Source organism: Toxorhynchites rutilus, chromosome 3 (genome assembly GCF_029784135.1).
Source record: "Toxorhynchites rutilus septentrionalis strain SRP chromosome 3, ASM2978413v1, whole genome shotgun sequence".
Classification (NCBI taxonomy): Eukaryota; Metazoa; Arthropoda; class Insecta; order Diptera; family Culicidae; genus Toxorhynchites; species Toxorhynchites rutilus.
Genome location: NC_073746.1, coordinates 213,826,086 through 213,850,215, shown reverse-complemented (window position 1 = coordinate 213,850,215; position 24,130 = coordinate 213,826,086). Strand labels below are relative to the sequence as shown.

At 38.5% G+C, this 24,130-nt stretch overlaps 1 protein-coding gene across 6 annotated transcripts in view; it reads left to right on the top strand.

Moving 5' to 3' along the window:
* The first annotated feature begins 1,956 nt into the window (after nucleotides 1-1,956).
* Nucleotides 1,957-24,130, top strand: part of LOC129774029 (TBC1 domain family member 1) — a 55,210-nt gene continuing 33,036 nt past the window's right edge. For 2 of the 6 annotated variants that reach the window (XM_055777722.1, XM_055777721.1), the window contains exons 1-3: nucleotides 1,957-2,696; nucleotides 11,411-11,508; nucleotides 11,617-11,821. In XM_055777722.1, the coding sequence (XP_055633697.1) occupies nucleotides 2,577-2,696; nucleotides 11,411-11,508; nucleotides 11,617-11,821 (423 nt within the window). In that variant the 5' untranslated portion in view covers nucleotides 1,957-2,576. Of the gene's footprint in view, nucleotides 2,697-11,410; nucleotides 11,509-11,616; nucleotides 11,822-15,639; nucleotides 15,711-16,451; nucleotides 16,875-24,130 lie in introns of those variants that run through there. The other 4 variants (XM_055777723.1, XM_055777725.1, XM_055777724.1 and 1 more) reach the window with 4 other exon arrangements.

Genomic DNA, 24,130 nt, shown 5'->3' with positions numbered 1-24,130 from the left:
CCAGTTGTGCGTCGATTGGAGAAACGATGGGTTGCCTTGTTCACGTGCCTGACCACGAAAGCAATCCACCTCGAGGTCACACACAGTCCTCCTAGTCAATCATTTTTGATAGCGATTCGAATATTTGCTTGCCGTAGAGGTTTTCTGCTGAAATTTTTCTTCAATCAAGGAACAAATTTTGTCGCTGCCATTGAGGAAGTGATGAAGACCATTTTAAAAGATTGCGGCGAAGTGTATACTGACGTGAGAACATATGGGTGGGGCGCGGGTGGCAGGTTGAAGCTCCATTTCGCCCTCGCGTCATTATACAGTAATTTACATTTAATGGTAAATTTCCCCTTGGACAGGCCGGTAATGCGACACGTTTTATTGGACATTGTAAACATTGTAAACATCGAGTTCGGGGCCCAAAATAAGGCCCCACATTAAAAGACGCCACCAGACGACGACACTGTACCACTCTCATCGTTAATGTTCAATTACAGGTCAAAATTGCCTCCAATGAGACACTGAGTGGTGCCTTAAAAAAATCAGTTTTGAGCCGTTTATAACATAAGCTTAAAAAATCTTGTTGGAACACTTTTTATAGTTGTATTCAGAAAGTGCCTTCAGTTCACGCAGCGAATTTGTTTTTCCGTCTTCAATGCTGTCAAAACGGGTCCCACGAAATGGTTATTGAGTTTTGGAAATAGGTAAAAGTCACACCCATGACTCGTCGCTAGTAATTACACGTTGGATGAACGTGAGATCAGAATTTGATCGTTCAAGCATGTCTTCAGCCACTTGATTTCGATGAAAGTTTTAAATAAAAATTGAGCTCTTTTGGCATTGGTCATACTGCGACTTATCACATGCCCTAAACATCAGTCAAAATATGATGAAAGTTCTTGTGTGAGATATTCAATTAACGGGCTAGCTCTCTTAAACTCAAATGACGATTTCCAAGCACCATTGCTTTCAGTTTGCCATTCTCATCAGTTAAAGAGATGGATAGTCGTTCTTGACGTGGCAAATCGTTCATCTTTTCTCGGCCATCTTTGAATGCCTTAAACCTTTCATGCCCATGTTTTCGACATAGTTGAGACACAAGAAATTTTGTTTGAATGAAACCGATTTATGCAAAAACATTTAAGTAAGTCTAGATTGATTTAATTTATTTTCGAGACATTCAATGATTGGCATTTTTACGAAATAATTAAAAAGACTTACCTTGAAATGTTTTCTCATGAAATCAATTAATTATCGCTTGCTTCTTTTAGAAGGCGAAACTTGGGTATCGCAAATTGGGCCAATCAAAATAGGAGATTTAGCACAGCAGAAAATCAACCCAAACGCATGTTTCATTGCACAATTCCGTATTCGTATTCAATGGGCAACTGGGAGCACATCTTGCTTGCATCAAATGACCAACCGGAACGCGGGATTTTCGCTTTGATAACACGTTTTTCAATTGTTCGGTACTTAGTTTGAACAAATATATTATTTTCTTCATTGTAATAAATTTACGAGTTTTTTGCATCAAACCGATTGATGTAAAAAATTCGTAAGTAAGTCCAGATTGATTTACTTTATTTTCGAGACGTTCAATGATTGGTATGTTCACGAAATAATAAAAAATCTTACCTTGAAATGTCTTCACATTAAATCAAATATCTTCACAGTGTAGATCTTTGACACTATAAACATGTCTTCACATCTGGCATCCCTGATCCACAATATTCCGTGCGCTACCTATCATTTCAACTATGAAACAAATTTCCCCGCATAGTTTGTGTATTGGCTAAGCCCTTTAAAATGATACTGTTATGAATTCATGTTTGAGCATAAAGAGAATGAGAGAACGGGAGAGAGGGCCGTCCGACAGCATAATCGGAGCTAAAAGGTGTTCCAGCATACAGAGAGAATTACTCTGGCGTATATTTTTCTGTTATTCGTTTCACGTACAAATTCGTCTACATACAAATGCTTCAGAAGTTAGACATTTTTGTTTTGTGCATCTCTCATTCTGCGCTTAGTTTACATCGCGGCAACGCACGTCCCTTCGCTCGGATGAAAAATATTATCGTTGAAAATTCAAATTCAGCACTATTACACGGCTCGGTTTATCGGTTAATAAAACTTGTTATAATGAGAAAAACAACTATCATCTTCAATCTTAACGGGCGTTTGTTCGTTTGAAACATGGTTTAACTTTCCCATCGCGCTTTTGAGGTGAGACTACCTGTCCAAGTTAGCACAGGCAGCAAAACGATTTCCACTGGAATGAAAATCGATTATATTTTGTGAAGTGAGATAGAAGCTGAAGCAGTCTTGAATAGTGCTACTTTTCTTTGTGATTTTGTTTGCTGTGCACTGTGTGTTGCCTATAAGTTGATCACAAGTGGAATATGTTTTCAAAATAGTGAAATCAAGTGAAAAGTTTATTACAAAATTTGTGGAAGCTTTTAGAAAACTCCGAATAATGATGCCACAAAGGAAATGTTCAATGCAGTAAAATTGCACTAGCATCAAATTCGTCATCATAAAGTGTTTCGATATTGTCTGTTTTTTTAAAATTCAAAGTGGAATCCCTTATTATGAAAACTCGTCTCACTACCCTGACATGGCGAGGCTCAGCATCTGTGGATCCGAGGTTCTCCGCTTCGATGCTACCTTGGTCCATTGCCGATATAAGAAATCACGAGAGTTATGTAACTGTAAGTAACTCTAACTTCACAATAATTCATCAACCTTCATGATAAAGTACATTCCTGGCCATTTCGGGAACTCCTGATTTTCAGCAAGTTGGCCAGTCATCGCAAAAATATTGATTTTTTTTCCACATTATGCATGAATGCGCTGTTTTTCTTCATTCATGCAAGGCCCTCTTTGACTCTGAGTAAAAAAAACCACAATGCCAGGCTTCAAATTATCACTTAAAACTATATTTATCTGAATAGGGTTTCATCTTGGCAAAACGCAATGTTTTGTGCTAGTCAACTATTATTTAGCACCCTTGTTAGCTCTTAGTTCAAAATTACTTTTAGTGCTTTTATCTTGTCGAATGAAGCGTTTATCGATTAGTGGGTGGATATTAATAGTGGTGTTATGATAAAAAATACGGTGCTCCATATATACATCATGTGAAAACAAGGTTTTATAGAAAAAATAATCATGTAATGCTTTCTATTAATAAATTCCACTGACAAAACGATTTATTGTATGGAGCTACAATGTTTGTAAAATTGTACATTGCATTTTAATCACGACTTTATTCATCAATTGTGCTCACTTGTACAAAAATCCCTATTGATTTGACCGAAGGTGGGTGCAAATAGTGTTTTGAATTCAGTGGGGACTATTTAAGTTATGGTGTAGAGTGCTCACACGTGCTAAACACCAAAAGGTGAATCAAACTCCGCATCAATTGCATATCATACAACAATGACTCTTCAGAATTATCGATCAAGTTGTATAGCACGTATTGTCGGGAGTGAACACTCTTTTTTGAATATCTCAAGGGCAGTTGTGTGTGTCCGTGTTATGTTATATGTTCGTGAAACGAAAACAAATTAATTTTGGACCCATCGCTCCTGTTTCTACATATAGGGGATATGCAGATATAATGGACAGGGGTGGTAAAATGAACCAGTGCTTAAATTTTCATAATTTAACTGAAACCCAATTAATACTTATTGGCAACCCTATTCCTAGAACCAATGTAGCTATTCGAGACACTCTGTTACGCAGGAATCTGTCAAATGTTGAAAATAATAAGCAAGAACAGAAATTGAACGACTGTTAATATACTCTGGAAGAGGTAAACAGATATTATATTTGATTTCAGTGATTGATTTGCATTCGAAATTACTCTGTTGTTTGGGTGCAAAATGAGCTACCCCCGGATAACAACTTTGGCGTCGTGCTCAAATTACGTAACGCGAGTAGGAGGGAGGGGGGCTTTACGTAACAAAATTCCATTTTTATTCCTAAATAAATTCACGGGCCCCTATATGCTTGAGCAGGTAGCTTCGATTCTGGGACCGAATGAGGTGTGTTTCCTGAGCCAAGATGATAAAGCACGTGTTTTAATGGGTTCAAGGAGGATCGATACCACCAGTTGAGAAAACATGGTTTCGAGAAAGACGCATTTAAAAATTCGTACAGTAATTCTATGTCCCTTGAGGTGACTTCATACTTTTGGCTGTAACTTTCCAACAAAATCAAATATCGAAAAACCCTTTAAGAACAACATTTCTGAAAGTGTAAGCTTCCCAAAAATGCAAAAACCTAAAATTTGATTTTATTCGCTTTTCCGACCGGGTTCCCCCCTTAACAGCAGCCAGTAAGAAAGCACTGATAGATGCCTTTCGAACAGGGTTACCATATCTACATAATAATCTGTATTTATACAGATTTTTTAGACTTTTTTAAACCAAGAATCTGTAGATACAGATTACATTTCTTGACGTAGGACTACGTCTAACCGAAAGATATAGGGGGTGAAATGGAAATCTAGGCACTGAACAAGTAGGAAAAAATGCAAGATTTGGAACGCTTATAACTCGAGCATTTCTCAATAGATCGCAAAGGTTTTTGCATCAATTGATAGGAAATATATCTACGCATCTATCATAACGAATGATATTTCATTTTTCTTGAGATGAATAATTGAATAAATGTGAAATATCAAGCATTGTCAAAATGCACTTTGTGCCCATTTTTGATTGGTCCATTTTGTGCTCCTCAAATCGTACCGACCAAAACGGGCAACCAGAGCAGCAGCGAAATAGAATGAAGCACGATTGGAAAGGAAAAAGAAAAAAATGAACGAAACATTGGTCGCAGTCTCACACATGCGTAATTCTCGAGCGAGCCAGACGATCATTCTCATCCAAACCATACACCACATCGTTTCGCATCACATCACATCAACAAACTAAAGGCTGATTTAGACGATGCCAGTCAGCGCTCTAGTTGAAGTATCCAGTGAACAGAGAACAGACACTCTGTTCAAGTTCGAGGCCAATTACTTGTTCGATACTGGTACAAGTAACTTGAACAGAGTGTCTGTTCTCTGTTCACTGGATACTTCAACTAGAGCGCTGACTGGCATCGTCTAAATCAGCCTTAACACAAGCAGCCATGTCTGGACATGGCAAAGGAGGAAAAGTGAAGGGAAAGGCAAAATCCCGCTCGAACCGTGTTGGACTGCAGTTTCCCGTAGGTGTATTTGCCAATTGCTCCGCAAGGGTAGCTAGGCCGAGCGCGTTATTACCAGTGCACCAGTCCACCTAGCCGCCGTTATAGAGTTTCGGCTGCCGAAGTGATCGAGTTGGCTGGCAAAACTGCTCGCGCTTTGGTTCGGTGGACATCAAGACAACAACAGGCAGACGCAAACGCAATCGCAAAACGGCAGCAGTTAGCAGAAGAAAAAAATTTGTTCTTTATACAAACTGCTTTGGTGACAAATCCAGAACAATGCGGCATCGAGGGCGTTCGAAATGGTTTTTTTTCAAAACCACGAGTACTAAGTTTTCTAAATTGGAACCATTCCATAAAACAAGGCGCTTTTCAGGGCCATTAAACCTTCCAAAAAAGAGTTTAGGAAATACAGTTCAATGCTTTCTAAAACATTATCCAAAATAATAATAAAACACAAATTGATTTTTTCATAATTTGTTTGCCAGGATCTGATGAGTATGTGAATTTGGCAGTTATTCTGAGCTTATTGATTGTTGTGGACTTTCCTGATTATTCAATTTCCACCAATTCTTAAATTGTTTCCAGATTGAAAATACAGTAATTTACTATTAGTTCGACATTTAGCTAATCGGACGGACATGTAATGCGACTTATTTAGTTGGACATTTTTGTAAACATAGAGATCCAAATTGTGACCCCACATTGAAAGTCGACACTGTACCACTATCATCGCAAATGTTCAATTACAGGTTAAAATCGCCTCCAATGCGACACTGAGTGGCACTTCGGCACGTCGCATTGAATGTAATTTACTGTACAACATGTCACAAAGCTGGATGGGAAGAAATTTTCCATCCGTGAAAGCTGTGGCGAGTGGCAAACGCAATAGCTAAACAGGAAGGTTTAACCGAACAAGATAGGAATATCGAGTGATAACAAAAACACAACACCAAAGGTTCTTTTCAGAACCATCAACATGTTCATAAAGAGTAAACAGTAAACTAATCCATTTTTCAGGTAGATAGGTAGGTATTCACGTAGGAGAAGAAAATAAAACAATATATTTAAAATATATATTTAACAAAAGCTGTCCCCTTTGTATAGTCCTACGTCACTCCGGTTATGTCCCCGACATTACCCACCCGTCTTTTTTGTGTTGCATACAGAATATAAAGATTTTTTCAAAATAACGGTGCAATAATGGCTTGAGTTTTACACTAGGTTTACGGGTTGATTTTTTGGACAACCCTGAAATAGAAATGGTTACCCTAATGTAAAAATAGAAAAATACGGGTCTAATGTTTTGTGGTGAAGAAACAAAATTGCCACTTTTCACGAAAATCTGAGAATCAGTATATCGGTTTGGCATGGAGTGGATGTATAGTAACTACATATTTGTTTGTATCTGAAATATATTAGGCTGTCAAAAAAGTCCTGCGGTATGTTTTTTGAATTTTCATTTGTTCATAAAATTAGTTTGTTCGATGACTTGTTCCCAACGAGATGCCAACTTCATAATACCCCTGTTATAGAAGCTCGCTTCCTTATTGGCAAAAAACTCGTATAGCCAATTTTCACAGGCCTCTTTTGTGGCTAACTTCTGACTACCTAGCTCGTTCGCCATGGACAAAAACAGGTGGTAGTCACTTGGTGCAAGGTCCGGACTATACGGCGGATGCAAAAGAACCTCCCATCCGCGCTCCCGGAGGTTCTGGCGCGTCACCAAAGAAGTGTGTGGCCTGGCGTTGTCCTGATGGAAGACAATGCGGCCTCTGTTTATCAAAGATGGCCTCTTCTTCATGAGTGCTACCTTCAAGCGGTCCAGTTGTTGGCAGTACAGGTCCGAATTGAGCGTTTGGCCATAGGGAAGCAGCTCATAATAGATTATTCCTTGACAATCCTACCAAACATACAGCAGAACCTTCCTGGCCGTTAATGAGGGCTTGGCCACCGTCTGAGCCGCTTCAGCGGGCTTCGACCACGACCGTTTGCGCTTCACGTTGTCGTAAGTGACCCACTTTTCATCGCCAGTCGCCATCCGCTTCAGAAACGGGTCGATTTTGTTGCGATTCACATGCGTCGATACGGTCAAAGATGTTTTTTTGTGAATCCAAGCTTCTTCAAATGGTTAATAACGGTTTGATGACTTATCCCCAGCTCTTGGCCGATGCTACGACTGCTACTATGCCGGTCTTTCTCGGCTAATTCAGCGATTTTGTCGCAATTTTCGACGACAGGCATTCCGGAGCGTGGCGCATCTTCGACGACCTCTACACCAGAACGAAAACGTTGAAACCATCGTTGTGCGGTGGAAATGGAAACTGTATCGGGTCCATAAACTGCACAAATTTTATTGGCAGCTTGAGATGCATTTTTGCCTTTGTCATAGTAGTACTGAAAAATATTTCGGATTTTCTCTTTATTTTGCTCCATATTTGCGACACTATCACTCACGAACGACTTAACCAAACAAAACACTGTCAAGCACTATATTATGGCGCGCAAAATACCTTTCCAACAATGTATAGTATGACTCGATACAATGCATACGACTAGAACTACGCGCTTACAACGAAACCTCGCGGAAATACCGCAGGACTTTTTTGACAGCCTAATATTATAATATTAATTATATTACTATTCATGTTGCCCAATGTGAACAAGCATCCCCTGTTAATTGACCATTACACCTCAATAAAGCAATGTATTTTTACTACAGTGTGTATGTTTCCTGGCATTATGTGGATACCATCAACATCGTCTAATCGATAATTTCTTTGCCAATCAATGATACCAAAGCTGGGGGTCTTTGTAGCCAGTTGGTTGCGCGTTTGCTTACTAAGCGATTGATAGTGAGTTCAGACTCAGGGCCATCAATTGATCATCTTTGTGTTGTTATAGAATAACTACGTCCACGTAACCATCATCAGCGATGGAGATTAATTCACGGTGGAACAAAGATCGATTCATTCATACAACTGCTCTGCTCTGCAAGAAACATCGAACTGTTGTGTTATTAATAACAGAACAATTATCAATATCAACTGTCTCCGCTGTCCGGTATGCTGAACAATGGAAGAACAGAAAGAATATCCTTACGCCTAAATGGCCACTACTGTGTAATTTACCATAATGTAATGGAACAGAAAAAATACTCTTACTCCTAAATGGCTACTGCTACTGTGTAATTTATAATTTATAGAACCATAGTTTTAAAATTGGAATTGCCTAATACATAACCTAATACAGATTTTTTGAGAAAAAGAAAATTTAAGACCTAAGACACAGATCTTGATTTTGTCATGGCTGCTAAACAAAAGCTTATTCCATCTGTTATCGAAGGATGCTAGGGCACCTTGGTCATGCTGAAGTAGTTTAATGCAGTGCTCCAATGTACGTAGCAGTTCGTTCAGGAAGGCACTGTTCTTTGAACGCATTCACTCGTGGATTGGATTTTAAAAAGGTGAGCGAGCTGCTTTAATTCGATGTTATTCAGCTTAAAAGCATAATCAAGCCAGTTATCATTAATAATGTGGATGGAGGACCATACTTGAACCCGTTTTAAAAAGGTCATAGATATTTTCGATTCATCATTTTAATCAATTGAATCTTGATCCTACACGCGTTACTACAAATGCTCCAGGACGCAGTGCGTTCTATCGTTGAACTTCGGATGGTTCCTCTTCCCTGGGAGTTAGTAGGTATACTTCCTCATGATCATGGGGGATCTCAACTGGAAACGAAACATTTTAAGTATGCAGGGGAATCGTTAGCTGATGTGAGGAATAATCTAGCGATCGACGGACATTCCCTCAAAGCAGAATATATTGAGTTCATTAACTCCAAAATCGATGAAGCGGAGGGAGGAGGCGATCTGGCGTAGTGGTAACATCCATGCCTCTCACGCTGAAGGTCACGAGTTCAATTCTCACTCCCGACATTCTTCCAAAAATGGAAGTACAAGTGATGAACCAGCCAAATGAGTTGAAAATCACTATAATACAGATAACAAAAAAAAATGGGTGGGTTATATCTATGATACAACCGCAAGGTTGACGTGGGACTACCTTAGCTTAGCAATCACTTGTTTGTATTGATTAAACTCTTGATTGAATGAAACAATTTCCGAATTCAATTGAAGTCAATATATTTGCTTCGTGAACAAGTAAGGTCAATTCATGCATTTTTATAGATTATGTTCTTCGTTAAAAGTAAATTAAACGACAGTCCTTTTGCGTTTGGTTTAAGTTTCGAAATATGTGAACGGAAGAATAATCAAACGATTATTTTATTTTACATTTCCCTCTCAAGTTTGCGTCCCTCAAGTGAACGTACTTCTCGAACTGCGAATTTGCTTGAAACCTGAAAGTTCATTCGCCTCTAGTGTCTGCACGATATTCCCAGGTTCCGAAGTCTAGAAGATCATGTTAGGGAAACATGTTATAGTCTGCACATAGGCAAGCGAGTACAAAAGTACTCATAGTTTGCGTTTATTTGCAAAGCCAATTTCCCCAGAAATCTTAAATTTGAAATCTGTGTTAGGCAAACACATTTCAGTCGAAACAAAAATGCCCCCGACCTGCATGTATTTGCAATGTCGATTTCCTCAGAAACCTTGGTTTTGAAGGCTGTGTTAGGGAAACATGTTTCAGTTGGAACAAAAATACCTCCGACTTATCTGAATTTGTAATGCCAATTTCCCTCAGACACCTGGCTCAGAAGTCTCTGATGGGGAAACACATATCAGTTGGAACTATAATACCCCCGACTCGCATGTACTTGCAATGTAAATTTCCCCACGCTCCATGGATTTGAAGGCTGTGTTAGGGAAACACATTTCAGTCGGAACAAAAACACCCCCGACTTGCATGAATTTGCAATGCCGATTTCCTTCAGGCACCTTGGTTTTGAAATCTCTGTTAGGGAACACATTTCGGTGAGAACGAAAACTCCCCCTACTTTCATGTGTATGCAATGTCGAGTTCCCCAAGGCGTCTTAGTTTTGATGGCTGTGTTGGGGAAATCGTAAATCAGGTCAATCGAAACAAGGCAGTTAGAGCGCATTCAATGTTTTCTAGCATATTTGTCTACCAGAAGGTTTGAGCATTTCTGTTTAGCAATACACTGGGTTTTTTTTATAAGGAGAGAACTATTGTTTAATGAAATGTGAAAAGATTCTCTCATTTGAATCAATCAATCTTGGTTACAAGCTTGAAAATTCATGGTGGGACAGTTATGTCTAGAATATCAACATGGGACAATTGAATTTGATGTTGTTTTTTGATATACTGGGAATAAACAATAAATTTTTTGTGCTTTTATTTGGATTATGCATAAAAACATCGTTTTATGAAGAAGGGAGTGATCTGCAATACTTTACATAATATAAATCTCGCTAACAAGGTGTACACGTGTTCTGTTAAACTTTTTTTTATTTGTTTGAGAATTAGTTTCTTTTTTCGAAACCAGAAATGAAAACATTAGTCCTGCTGAAAACGTGACATAAAATTCTTGTACTTGAACCGAGTTATTTGATATGGATTTACAAAAAAAAATGGTGGGACAGTTATGAATAGAATATCAACATGGGACAATTGAGCTTGGTGTTGTTTTTTCAAAGCTGAGAACAAACTATAACTTTTTTTTGTGTTTTTCCGGAAGACTAGGCACAAAAACATCGTTCGAAGAAAAATGAAATTTGTCAAAAAGTAACATGGGACAACTATGCGTAGAACGGCAGTATGAACCTGTCGAAAGTTCTTCCGATGTCATTACTTGCATATAAGGAATTTCCGTAAGAACATTTGATTCCGACCTGGGCAGATATCTATTTTTTATGTTGAACGATCGACTTTGACTTTTTGTAAAGATTAGCGTTACGTAACATAAGGGGAAGGAGGGTTTGTCTTGCGTTACTTTTTGTTACATGGGGGAGGGAGGGGGTCCAAAAATAGCATTTTTAGCATTACGTAGTTTATGCATGACGGCTAACCCAGTCTAGTCGCTCGCACTGTAACTATTTGACGCTTGTCTGTTTTTGTATCTACGGAAACATTGAGTATTAGATTCCATGTTTTAGTTATTTATTTTTCTTTACTGCCGGATTATTATGAGTTTTCCATATAATGTTACCAAAGATGATGACATGAACTTTCCCATTACATTCTTGTACGTTAACTTTGGAAAATCATTTAAAACATAATACTTCTTTTCTTATTCATTCCAGTTATCCGTCGGTGTTGAAAACGATCATCTTGAGGCTTACAACACTGATTTCGAGCTTCAATTCGTACATCAATTGAAATATATTCTCGGATATTGCAGGTACGTACACATTTTTCATCTAGTGTATCTGGTGAATAGTAACATGACATGACATTTGACTTGTATATATTAAAATGTTTCATAATGTATGTTTGTTTCCATTTACAGAATAATTGTGAAACAAGACAAGGGGAAGAAAAACTCCGACTTCCGTATTCCGAAATCAAACAGTACGCGTGTGCTTCCAATCACTATTGGAAACGATAACGTGGCAGAGATCTTTGGACCAGATTATGGTCTGGTCTATCTGCTGAAGACTCCACAAGATCCGCTGCTCCACATTCATCTGTACGAGTGCGAAAAGTACGATCAGGTAAGAATTTTGTATTCCGTAATATTTCACTCTTTCCCCAGAGTAGTTTGTAAGGAAATAATGTTAGTTCATTTTAACGGTTGCATCACTGCGGACTTCTCATAGGGAGGTGTAGGTGTTAGGTAAAAAGTTGAAGTTTCTGTGCCTAGAGTCACGGACGGAAACTTGACGTAGGACTTTGATGACAATAGCTTTTGAATTAAGTTTTTGTAACTGTTCAGAAATCCATAAATTTTACGTATTCAATACTCCAAAATGGTGCCTCTCGAAATATTGTTTGTTATATGAACTGAACTGAAATTGAAATGGTCGTAGTTGTAGTGTTAGAAAGAGTCCGTAACCATTAATTATTATAACTTTTTTTTTTAATAGTAAACTCGACATTCTCTGGTTTTCTTGAATCGATGTTCAAAAATGTACATGAAAAACCTTATTAATATAACCGTCCGACAGAAATATTAATCGATCGATAGCCTTTTTCATTATTTTTTAAAATTTAGCTGAATACGATTAAAAGTCATCTTATAGTGCGTTCCTAAACTTAAGTTTTGATGGCTAGCTTGGAGAAGTGTGACAAAAATAATTATATTTGAAAAAAATATATCAATAGGTGATGCAGATTAGATATCTTATACCCGTGAGTGCTCCCTTGTGAGATCTGTGTGGTTTTTTTGTCGTGAACTGGTCTCAACGGGGGCTACTTATTTATGGGGAAGGGGAAGGGGAATAGACAAGTAGATTTGAGGAAGTATAGCTGGCTAAATAAAATCATTATCACTTCTTGATAAGATATCACGAACTGGTATGAGTGAGTATACTCTCTCGAACCTCTCAATTGGGAACCAGCTTAGATCTTTCGTTGCAAAATTTTGAACATTACCATCGTACCCAAGATCATATCCCACATGATAGAGACCTGCATTGAGCACGATATTCAACAATCTTCAATTCTTTAAACCAGGCTCTCGTCAAATTTCGGGAATTCGTATTGAATAGACATATGTAGAAACGAATAAGGAAACTAGTGAACCAGTTCTCTCGAACCGTCATTTCGATCTTTCGTTCAACGGTATCACTAACGGTATCAAGAACGAAGTTGAATGTTAGCCCTTAGACCCAACCGATATAGGAAACTAGTGCTCTTCGTGTCTTGGCATTGATATCTTTGGATTAGATTGGACATTTTCTGATTTATATGGTATTTTTTTGACTACTGGGGAAAGAAAATGTGCTTCTTTATTGAATGTATGTTGTATGTAATAATTTTAATCGCGCAATTTCTCATATTTTTGGGACTCCACCTAGGTTCCATAAAAAATAATGTTCAATATTAGTTCAGAGAAAAAAAAATATTTTTCAATTTCCAAAAACAATTCGGTAATGGTTATCACCAGCAAAAGGCCAAACAATGGATCAAAACAACGAAAATACATTTTTCAATTTATTTTCTTTCTTTGTTTACGATCGAGGATCGATGTGTTGGTTTGTAAATGCAACTGGAGATGGTTGATACATGATTAATTCTTGTTCTCGTGAGAACAATACCCGACCAACCACCAACATTATATATCTTTGTCAACGTAGAAAACCAACAACCCTTGCGATTCGAGTTGACTCACAAACTTTCTACACCTAATGGTATGAAAACCAACGATGTACGGAACCCATGCGAGCTTCCGCATAAATCTACTTAAAGCTTTCGTGAATATTCGAAACAGGCACTGTTGCTTTTATCAAACAATGCAGTTTTAGCGATATTATAAAATATTCTCTAACCCATATAAAAATTTCGTATTCTCCGCTATCGAATCCATAGCCCATTTAACCATTTGTACGCAATGCATAACGAATTATCATCGATACTTTATTTTACGCTAGAATCTCCGTTCAGACTGGTAGCAGAATAAAAATGGGTTTTGGAGAGGAAGAGCATAGCGTTTGGCGAACGAGCGAGAACATTCTCTAGCCTCTTCACAGACACAACTAAGAGAAGCTTCGAGCGGGTACCAGCTTAAATACAGATTTGAGTGGGTTCAATAGCCTCTGTAATTAAAGATCCTACAGGAACATTATAGAGATCAAATGATAGCTGGTTAATAAAGTTATTTGGATTTACTATTGAATTATTTTGGAAAAAATAAGTTAGTCCACAGATTCTTTAAAAGAAAAAAAGGAAAAAAATTATTCTCTCATTTCTTCCCGATATTTATGTCCACCACATCTACACACCAAGATAATTTTTTTTTCGTAATATATTCCATAACTTGAGAGTTTAAGCTTTAAAATGATGTGCATTCTATCTTTATGCATTGCTTCACAGAAAAAGTACAGAAAGAAGTGTATGGCCTTTTGATCTTAATCGCGGTTCTTAATCGGCCCCTTCACAATAGTACGATGATGAAACAGGCGTTCGGTGGTCAACGATTCGATAACACTGAAGAAATTTGTGACGCAAAATCGTACCTCTAAAAGATGGATGCTACGCACTTCGCGCTCGGAATAGAAAAACTCGTGCCATGCTATGAAAAATACCTAGAACGTTACGGCGATTCTGTAGAAAAATAGAAAATAAAACGTAGATTACGAAAATCACCTTGTTTTTTTTTGTCCTAAATTTATTTTCCGCAGTTTCTGAGGCACTGAAACTTATTTTTTGCCCGACCCTCGTAATAACGATTTTGCGGAATTCTTTTACTTTGGCTGAGCGCCCCCCCCCATGTATGTTTCTTTCAAAAATGATAAAAAATCACAGAAATATTGGTATGTGAAATGTTTCACGCTATTAGATACGTTTTATGAGGGCTCCAAGACTTTTCTGTTCCTGATCTAATTCAACTATTGTTGTATGTATATGGAAGTGAATGTTAATCTGAATTTTCCTTTGATTACATCTATGTGTGTTCATTGCAACAACATATGAGAAAGCTTAGAGGCGAATGAACTGAAAAGTTTAAAGCCTCTTTAATACAACATCATCATCATCATATGAGAAAAGCAGGTTACAAGGTACAATGCACGTTTAATGAGGGCTATTCTCTGAGTATTTTTTCACACTAACCCAACCAACAACATCATACTGATTTCTTTCGCTTCAGCGGCACGATATTGATGCGCTACAATGCGGTTTCAGGTGCAAACTAATCATTAGAACTAATATAAATTCAAAATCTCCTTTTTCAAAGGCACTACATTCTTCGACTGCTCAACATCGCATTGCTAATCTCATTTCAATTAGTAGTGAGATTTGGATGGTGAACCCTTAAGTGCGCTACACATACAACGTCCCGTCACTGGAAGTCAACGTAAAGGAATGAAATGGCAAATATTCTCCCATGGAAATCGTATGGTACCATTCACATACCCAACCACCGGCAACACTTTGACGTCGGGAAAATAAGTCTAAGAGAATAGTTGACGGGACGGTGACGGTGACGCTGTATGTGTAGCGCACTTTAGTATCACGATATTTGTGATTATCACTGACGCCGTCAATCACTGTGAACAGTAGCCACTACTAGTTGAAAACTTCCTCTGCTTATCTAATGTCTATCACAATCTGAAGTTGAACACACTTGCACACATTCTTTCTATCTATCTGTATGGTGGATCGATTGTCCAACGGATTTCACACCCATTGCCTGCTGCTGCCCACTATGTTGTCCTGTGTGTGAAATTCACGATCTACGTTTCTTTGTATATATTATTCCGCTCGCGACATGCACAGGAACAGAACAGCTGAATAACCTCCAACACACCATCAAGAGACAATTCCGACGACGAAGCGGCATAGCTCTTCGAACCGAACATTCATTCGTTAGTCTAATTCTATGTTTCATACAATTCGGACGGTTGGACGGATTTAGTGCGATAGTGCGATATTGCGATATGAGTAAATAACACTATGTATATAGTGCCACTGAATACTCCTTGTGATTGGCCATAATATCCTACATTAGTCATCACCAAAGGGGGTGAAGTTTTGGTTCATTCAAAGCGTGAACAATGTACCAAAGCCGATTGGGATAAATCCAAGTAGATCAGATCTGGATCGGAGAACATATTCGTTTAGTGCGAAATATAAAAACACTTCAAACATGCGGAGCAGTGTAAACACAGCTAGAACGGGCGGAAAAGCAAAATAAATGCGTGAAAACGAACTTTTCCTATAAAAAGAACACTTATATAAATGGTGGAAATAACGCGTTTATGTGATTCGAAACGGTTATAAGGCTATGTGATGAAATTGAAAACATTGTGCTATTTTTTCTACTTTCGGGTTTTTTCATCATTTTGACGAAGTTTTCTATTATGTTGGAATCCACTTGATGTTATCTCGAGCTTGTTTAGAGAAACATGATATTATTTCTGTTATCTTGTATTCGAAAATATTTAATTCAATTAGAAAACTGAGGATCGATCAAAAATGGCTTGTTGAGCAGGGACGAGAACACCAATAAAAATATGTTTACTACTAAAAGCTGACGTCATTTGTCGATTGAACACTTCATCTTCATTCCTCAGTTAAATTGGCAAAATGTTTCTTGATTAATAGCTTTGTTAGTTAGTTGCGGCAAGCAATGATACCAAACAACACGTACCATCTAACTATTTTATCAACTCTGTTTGAAAGTCTCGTGTTCATTTCCGACAGACCATGACAATTTTGGCATTTGTAAATGAAAACTTTGTTTAAACATTTTGTATTGAAAGTCAGCCTTAAGAAACATAACAATACAAAACATCTCCCACAAGTGAAATGAGCGAACAACTCAATCAAATTCAATTAGGTTGATTGGTTTGTTACACTCGAGTAAGCGGCAGATACTTGTCCAGACATAAAAAAGTGCTAGTGAGTGAAGAAAAGTGCAGAAAACAGGATAGAAGATAGCTGTTGCTGAACAACTGATCTGAGAGAGCATACCTTCTCAAAGCGAATAAATATTTACGCATCGCCAAATCAACAACTGTGAAGATGTTCACATTACCTCTGTACAAGGATAACATAACGGTGACATCGTGGAGTGATGCATCATCACTGCGGACGAAGAAAACCGTAAGTTTCGAATGTTCCTTCTTCGAAAATTATAATAAAAATAATATCGAACAATAATCTCTCTTGCCTGTCTAACTTGTTCTCCATATGTAGCAGTTTGTGTCATTTTATTCAACGACGTATATAATTGTTGCATAAGTTGGGTCTGTCCAAAAAACACTTGCGGGTGAAATAGCGCGGCCTAACGACCGATAGTGCAGGCTCTAGTTATCCAATCCAAGACGGGTCTATGGTACTAGGTGAGGCCGTTTCGTCACTAAGTGGGTTAGGGGAGCGGTATATGAACACAGTACGGAAGAAAGCAGAAGGGGAATTATTTCCTTGAAGCGTGAAAGAGACAGACTGATCACGAGCGAGCTTGGACACAAGCGTATTGTGTTTTGTTTACAAACAAAACACAGTAGACTTCCAAGATGGCTGAAGAGTGGTTTTAGCAAGTTGGCCCACCTTAGGACATACTTCTACGCGCCTTGATCCAATCTTTCTGATGACCTTCACGAAGATGAAAAATATTACTTTCGAAGCAAACCTATGAATGTTTCAACATAATTTTTTTTCAAATGATGGAAATTCTGTTCAGCATATACGGAAGTGACATACCAATTAAAATCTCTCAATGCTCTCTTGAGAACTTTTGTGTGTTGCCTGACGAAATTGTTGTTTAACGAAACCACACCCATTTGGGACGTTTTGTGATCAAACTGATCTTCTGTTGTCGATAGCGGGCGGCATTTATTGTTTCACCAGGTTTGAGAAGTTAGCATATCATCCTTATTTTTTCGAATACGTCTGTCAAATAGATGGTTATGTATCATCCAGAATTGACTGTTCTCAGAAGGCAAGGTCCATTTCTGAAAAAATGGTAAAAAAAACTTTTCAAATTAAGGTGAAGGTGGAAGCTAGCCATTGTAGTAGTATAGGTAAAACCACGTGTAAAAATGGGGTAATAGTGTTTGTGAGAGAAAAGCAAAGCACATGTAAATAGATCAATTCACTTATCAGACTGTGTGGCGCTTCGTTGACACGAGTCTTTGAATACATTTGAAAAAAAAATAACAATTCAATACTGAAGTTAAATGTATGAACGATATGTTCCGATGAACCAAGCCAATTGCAAACATAAATATATAGAAGGGGTATTTTTGCATATGAAGTAAAATTCTGATTATACGCGAGCGTAACATGAACAAATTTATAACACATGCGAATTGGGGCTCTTTTGATATTAACAAGTTCTACCGCATAGTAACTCGATGCTGATAATTCCTCAATATTTTCCTTCGTTGGTCGTATTGTTTTCACATATTCACGTTGGAGATCCTTAACCCTTCTCTTCGTTGGCCGAGACATTTTGATTGAATGTAATACTTTTCCGTTTATTGTTTTTGAAAGCATAGGCAGCCGTGGCAGTGTTCCGAGCTCTGCAATACAATTTTCTTACCCAATATTAAAGTTGCTAAAACTTACATTATAGACCCATTAAACGTAAAAATAATTATTGTATTGATATCAACACTATTTTATTCTATTGATTTTCATGACATGAAAGGCTATGACTCAGGAATAACATTTTATTGAGTGGTTTTGATAGCTGTTTCGATGATGAGGTCTGGCATCAGTGTCGAAAAAATAACGATGCTTTCACCAATACAAACAAAACCATTGCCGAAGATTGAAAAATGAAAATTTAACTTTCAGAGCACTTGCTCGAGTTTTCCGACGTTTTTCACTATACAGTGCGACAGCAGATGAAAATTTAATATCTTGTGAGTAATCGATTAGATTTTGGTTGATATTACTTCATGGGAAGTGTGCGAAAACGATAATTTTCTTCACATAGTTTCGCGCAATTATTGATTTTCGGGCGAGGGGTGAGGGACGGAGATGAAAGAAATGAGCGCCATTGTGGCAGCCATTTGAGGCTAGCTTCCACCTTCACCTTAAACGGTTTCAATGTGTTTTATACATAATTAGCTGACCCGGCAAATTTCGTCATGCCCAACATTTATTTTTCGGAGCGTTAGGCGGGTTCATTTCCTTTGGCACGAAGGTGACCCCGTTGGCTTCGTACCATTCCAACACGTCCTTTGTATAGTGGCACGAAGCGAGAGCCGGCCAGAAGATGGTCGGGCACTCGTGCTGCTTCAATAGTGGTAGTAAGCGCTTCTGTAGGCACTCCTTAAGGTAAACCTGCCCGTTTACCGTGCCGGTCATCACGAAGGGGGCGCTCCGCTTTCCGCAAGAGCAGATCGCTTGTCACACTATGTACTCTGCTTGCGAATCTCCTCCGGAACGCTGAATTTGTCCTCTGCGGAGAAGAACAACAGGCCCGGCAGCTGACGATAGTCCGCTTTGACGTAGGTTTCGTCGTCCATTACCAGGCAATGCAGCTTCGTCAGCATTTCGGTGTACAGCTTCCGGGCTCGCGTCTTCCCCACCATGTTTTGCCTTTCGTCGCGGTTAGGAGCCTTCTGAACCTTGTATGTACGCAGGCCCTCCCGCTGCTTGGTCCGCTGGACGAATGAACTTGACAAATTCAGCTTATTGGCGACATCTCGGACCGAACTTCTCGGATCACGTCTAAACTGCTTAACTACGCGCTTGTGATCTTTTTCACTGACGGAGCATCCATTTTTGCCGTTCTTCACCTTCCGGTCGATGGTTAGGTTCTCGAAGTATCGTTTTAGTACTCTGCTGACCGTGGATTGGACGATTCCGATCGGTTCGCGACAGACGTGTGTTTTTGTGCTCCTTGTTTTGTTACGGATTGTGGCGATTGAATCTGTTTTTTGTGCGTGAAAGTTGGCATTTTTATGGCCAATATGATACCCTGTCGCGATTTAGTGAAATGGAATCATTCGTTTTGGAGGATCCGTGAATTTTGGCTACGAAATGGATATGCTTTTTAGTTGAGAAAATACTTCCTCATCGCTGGCCCAGTTTCGGTGTGTTTGTGTATTTCAGCTCAGAGAGCTACAGAGAGCAAAACGAAATTTTCGCTTTTTAGTCACCAACACAGTGAATGTAAGTCTAAGCGGTGTGCGTGTGAACTTGAGAGTTCTTGTAATTGAGTTTTGAGAGCATCACCGAAAAACTCTACTAGTACGAGAGCAGCACGATGCTGTGGGAGGCGGAAGATGCGATGGACAGCTGGGTTCACACATATCGGCAGTTGGTGTTGAATTGGCCACAACACTTTTTAAGCTAAGTAGTCTCTGTATTTGTGTCTCTTCTTTTTATCGAACTACATGTGCGCTTATGTCTCTGTCTCTCGAGTCTACTGTTTTGATGGCTTATGTTGTACTGTGTACTGCAGAGAGCAGAGAGGAACACATGTATTCTTGGCATGGAGGCTGGTTTCGACGCATGCAGCGGGTTTTGCATCAGTGTAGAATGGGGAGCGTGTTCTTCATTGACCCCTAGAACGATGGTTTGTTTTCAGTCAACACTGCATGGCGGCGTGGATTTATACAGTTTGCATTATAACGGTAGCTAGAAGCATGCACACAAGAATAGCAAAGCAATAGACTCGATACGACTAACAGATGCTGCTTTAAAAAAAGCATCAAACCTCAATAGTTTCTGGCGAGTGCGGCTCGTTATTGTCGATTTGTGCAGGAAAGTATATGACGAACTGGACTCGTCATTTCCATTCTAGGGGTTCAGGGTGGTGTGGTTGTATGTTTTACTGTTCTCTGTTTTTATTTGTTGCTCGTGTGATTGTTGTCATATGGATTTGTTTCTTGACCTGTAGGTTTGTTTATTTGTTACGTGGTAGGCCTGTTCTGGTGTGTGGGTGTGTATAATTTTTGATCGTACGTTGTGTCATGCTGTACATACAGATATCCAGTGAATGCCTTCTGGTTGTGTGGGTGTGCGAGGGAGGTGAACCGATCTGGTATGTGTCACTTGTGTGTGTTCGTGTATATGTTCTGGGGATATAAGTGGAGTGCCGAACCAGCCAGGGGTGTTGAAAGTAAAAAAAAGAATGGGAAGCGTCTCGTGTTCCGCTAGGTGGATGCTGTAGTTCTCCGGCGCGTGTATAGGGCACATAAAGTAGTTTTAGTTTTCGTGCTCAACCAAACGGAGGAACGGAACTCGTTAGATCTTTAATTGTTTGATTCCTTAATTCTTTGATACTTTGGTTCCTTTATTCTTGGTTTCGTTCATGCTTTAGTTCTTTAATTCTGCAGTTCTCTAATTGTTGAATTCTTTAATATTTAATTGGTTAGTTCTTCAACTCTTTCATTCTTTAATTTTTTATAAATGGTACGCTCAATGATCAACGAGGTATATTGCCGGTCCAATTAGTTTCAGACGAGCTCTCGGCGATCTTCTCAGGACTCCCAAGTATAGGTCTCCAAAGTCGCATTTGGAGTTTGATAAGGTGTGTGTGCGATGAATGGCGATATATGTTTCTAGACTTATTAGTTCTAAAAGAGTTTTCGGTTACCTTCTCAGGTTTCTAAAAAAAACCCTATGCCGTCGCGATTAAAGTTCAATAAAAAGTACACTTGTTAATTAATGCAATGTATCTCTCAGTGACCTTCTCAGGTTCCCCAAATATAGTTTGTTAAGAATACTCATGATGAAATACGATGTATAATTTGGTTTATTAGTTTTACAGAAGTTTTCCCGGTTACCTTATCAGGTTTCCTGAAAAAAATTTCCCCGCTACGATTGGACTTCTATAAAACCTACATTAAAAGAACGTTCGATGAAAATGGAATATATAACACGTCCAATTTATTTTATAGGTTTTCCTTCTCAGGTTACCTAAAGATAAAATCGTCAATAGTTCGCGTTACACAATCACATCACTTACCACAGTGAATCCTGATTCTTGCCTCTCCCTACTAACAACTATCCCTTCCATGATATTCGCTAGGGAACCACGCTATAGAGGCGACCCTTCTGGCCTTCGGGCGGCGAATATCATACTAACATTCCTTCCTCTCCCCTGGTGACTGTAAGGACGTGGCCGGCGTCGTTATTGACCATTTAAAGCTTGAATCGCCGAAAATTGTACAACGAGAATGATTTGCTAGTCCCAAGCGTCATTCTGTGTGTTCTTTGGTTGGTTCAGGTCAATCACGGAGAGCAACTACGAATTGTACAGTCTACCCAAGCTCAAGCTCTGCTGACCGTGGATTGGACGATTCCCAGCATTTTACCGATGTCCCAATGTGAAAACTCCGGATTCTCGAAATGAGTGCGCAGGATTAATTCACGACGCTCTTTTTCGTTCGACGACATTTTTCCAAATTTACAAAAAATTGACAGTGAAGCATGGCCAACGTGATCTATACACTCTTATCTGATTATAAGCGAAAGCTGAAGATATAATTCCTAAAAATTAAATTTCTACAGCGTTTTTTCCGTGATGCAATTTGATGTGACACACCCTTTAGTCGCATCAATGCCCTAGATTAATGAAGAAATGGGTGTGACAAATCCTAACTGCTATTTGCCTAATTATTTTCTTGCTTTTAGTACATTATCGGTATTGTTATTATGTTAAAAAATAAAATGATTTTTTTACCTTTTTTATTTTATAGTTTTCGGTACATAATTTGTATCATTAGTATATTTCTCTACAATAAAACCATTGAACATTTTTTTTAAATTTTATTCGTCACTTCGTTTCTTCGGAATGTTTTCAAAATGCACAGTATGATATTAGTCAAATAATTTCATTCTATACCCATATTGATGGTGTTTCAAAAAAACATATGTATAGCCATTTTGTGATGGCGGTCATTTTGGATTTGTATTTTTCATTAAAAACTGCGTTCTAGCCCTTTCATCGGATATTCATATTGATGGGGTTTTGAAAAACAATATATATACCTCCATTTTGTGGTGGTGGCCATTTTGGATTTGTATTTTTTTAATAAATAACTGTTTTGTACTAGTCAAGCCCTTTCATTTGATACCCGTATTGATGGGGTTTTGAGAAAATATGTAATTCGCCATTTTGTAGTGGCCGCCATCTTGGATTTTGAAGATCATGGAATACGCAGATTTAGAATTACAGCAGAGATAAAGGTGTGTTACAAATTTCAGATCAATCGGTCAACATGAAGGGGGTCAAATCTCTATCAATGTGTGCCAACGCTACAGACAAACAAACATGTTGCAAACATACAAGCAGGCCAAGCTACATAAAACCGTTTAAAAACAGGCGACCATGTTTCTCGAGAAAATTCTTGCGCGAGCAATTTGTTTTAAATTGAAGGGAGTTTCCACATATTCCGAGACAGGAAAAAAACATGATTTTAGATACTCTCTCCCCTCCGTGGACTTCACCTGATTCCCAAATGAATTTTTATTCATATCTTTTCTTATTCAATTTAATTCAAATTTACAGAAGTAATTGAATGACTGACTTTATTTCGTTTTTTTTTTGCAGAATTTCGACACTTCTTGATTTTGGCGGTCGCTCTTGTCGTAAACCGTTGTATCTGAATGGTGGATCGAAACTTGGTCAGAAAAGCGCTATCGTAATACAGCTTGAGAATATGTAGCAAAAACTAGCATATTCTAACACCTACTAAATGTGCTGAAAAGTCTCGGGATTTTTAATGAAAACAATCGTTTTTTTGGCAATGCTGTATTTATCCCTCAACATAATTTCCTTCGAGGGCAATACACTTGGTATAACGAGTTTCCAACATTTCGAATCCCTTTTTGTAGTACGAAACGTCTAAGTCATCTAAATATGCCTCAGTGTCACTCTGCAGACTGCCTATTGGACTCAGGAGTGTGGTAATGGATCCACGTTTGATCGACTGTCACGAAACGTCGAAATAAGTCCACTCGATTACGCCTTCAATAATGCCAAACCGGCTGTACTCTCCATCGACTGCAACACACCTATACAGGTCGGACTCGATTATATATAGTCGACAATTTTTTTTTCAACAATTATTTTCAAATTCTATACATAATCGAATCTCAAGAAAACAATTTTTTCATTAATGTATGAATGTCAAACATTAATAGAAAAATAGCTTGTTTTGTGATTCGATTATGTATTGGATTCGAAAATTAACGTTGAAAGTAAAATTGCGATTATATATAATCGAGTCCGACCTGTACCAGCGCTTGATCCAATCCTCGAAACATTTATTATATTCTACTTGCGGAATGGCCATCAGTGCCATCTTCGATTTCCATTATCTTATCTCGGGCGCTGAATCGTGGTTTCTTGAGTCGTTCGAATAGGAAAAAGTCACAGGGAGCCAAATCAGGTG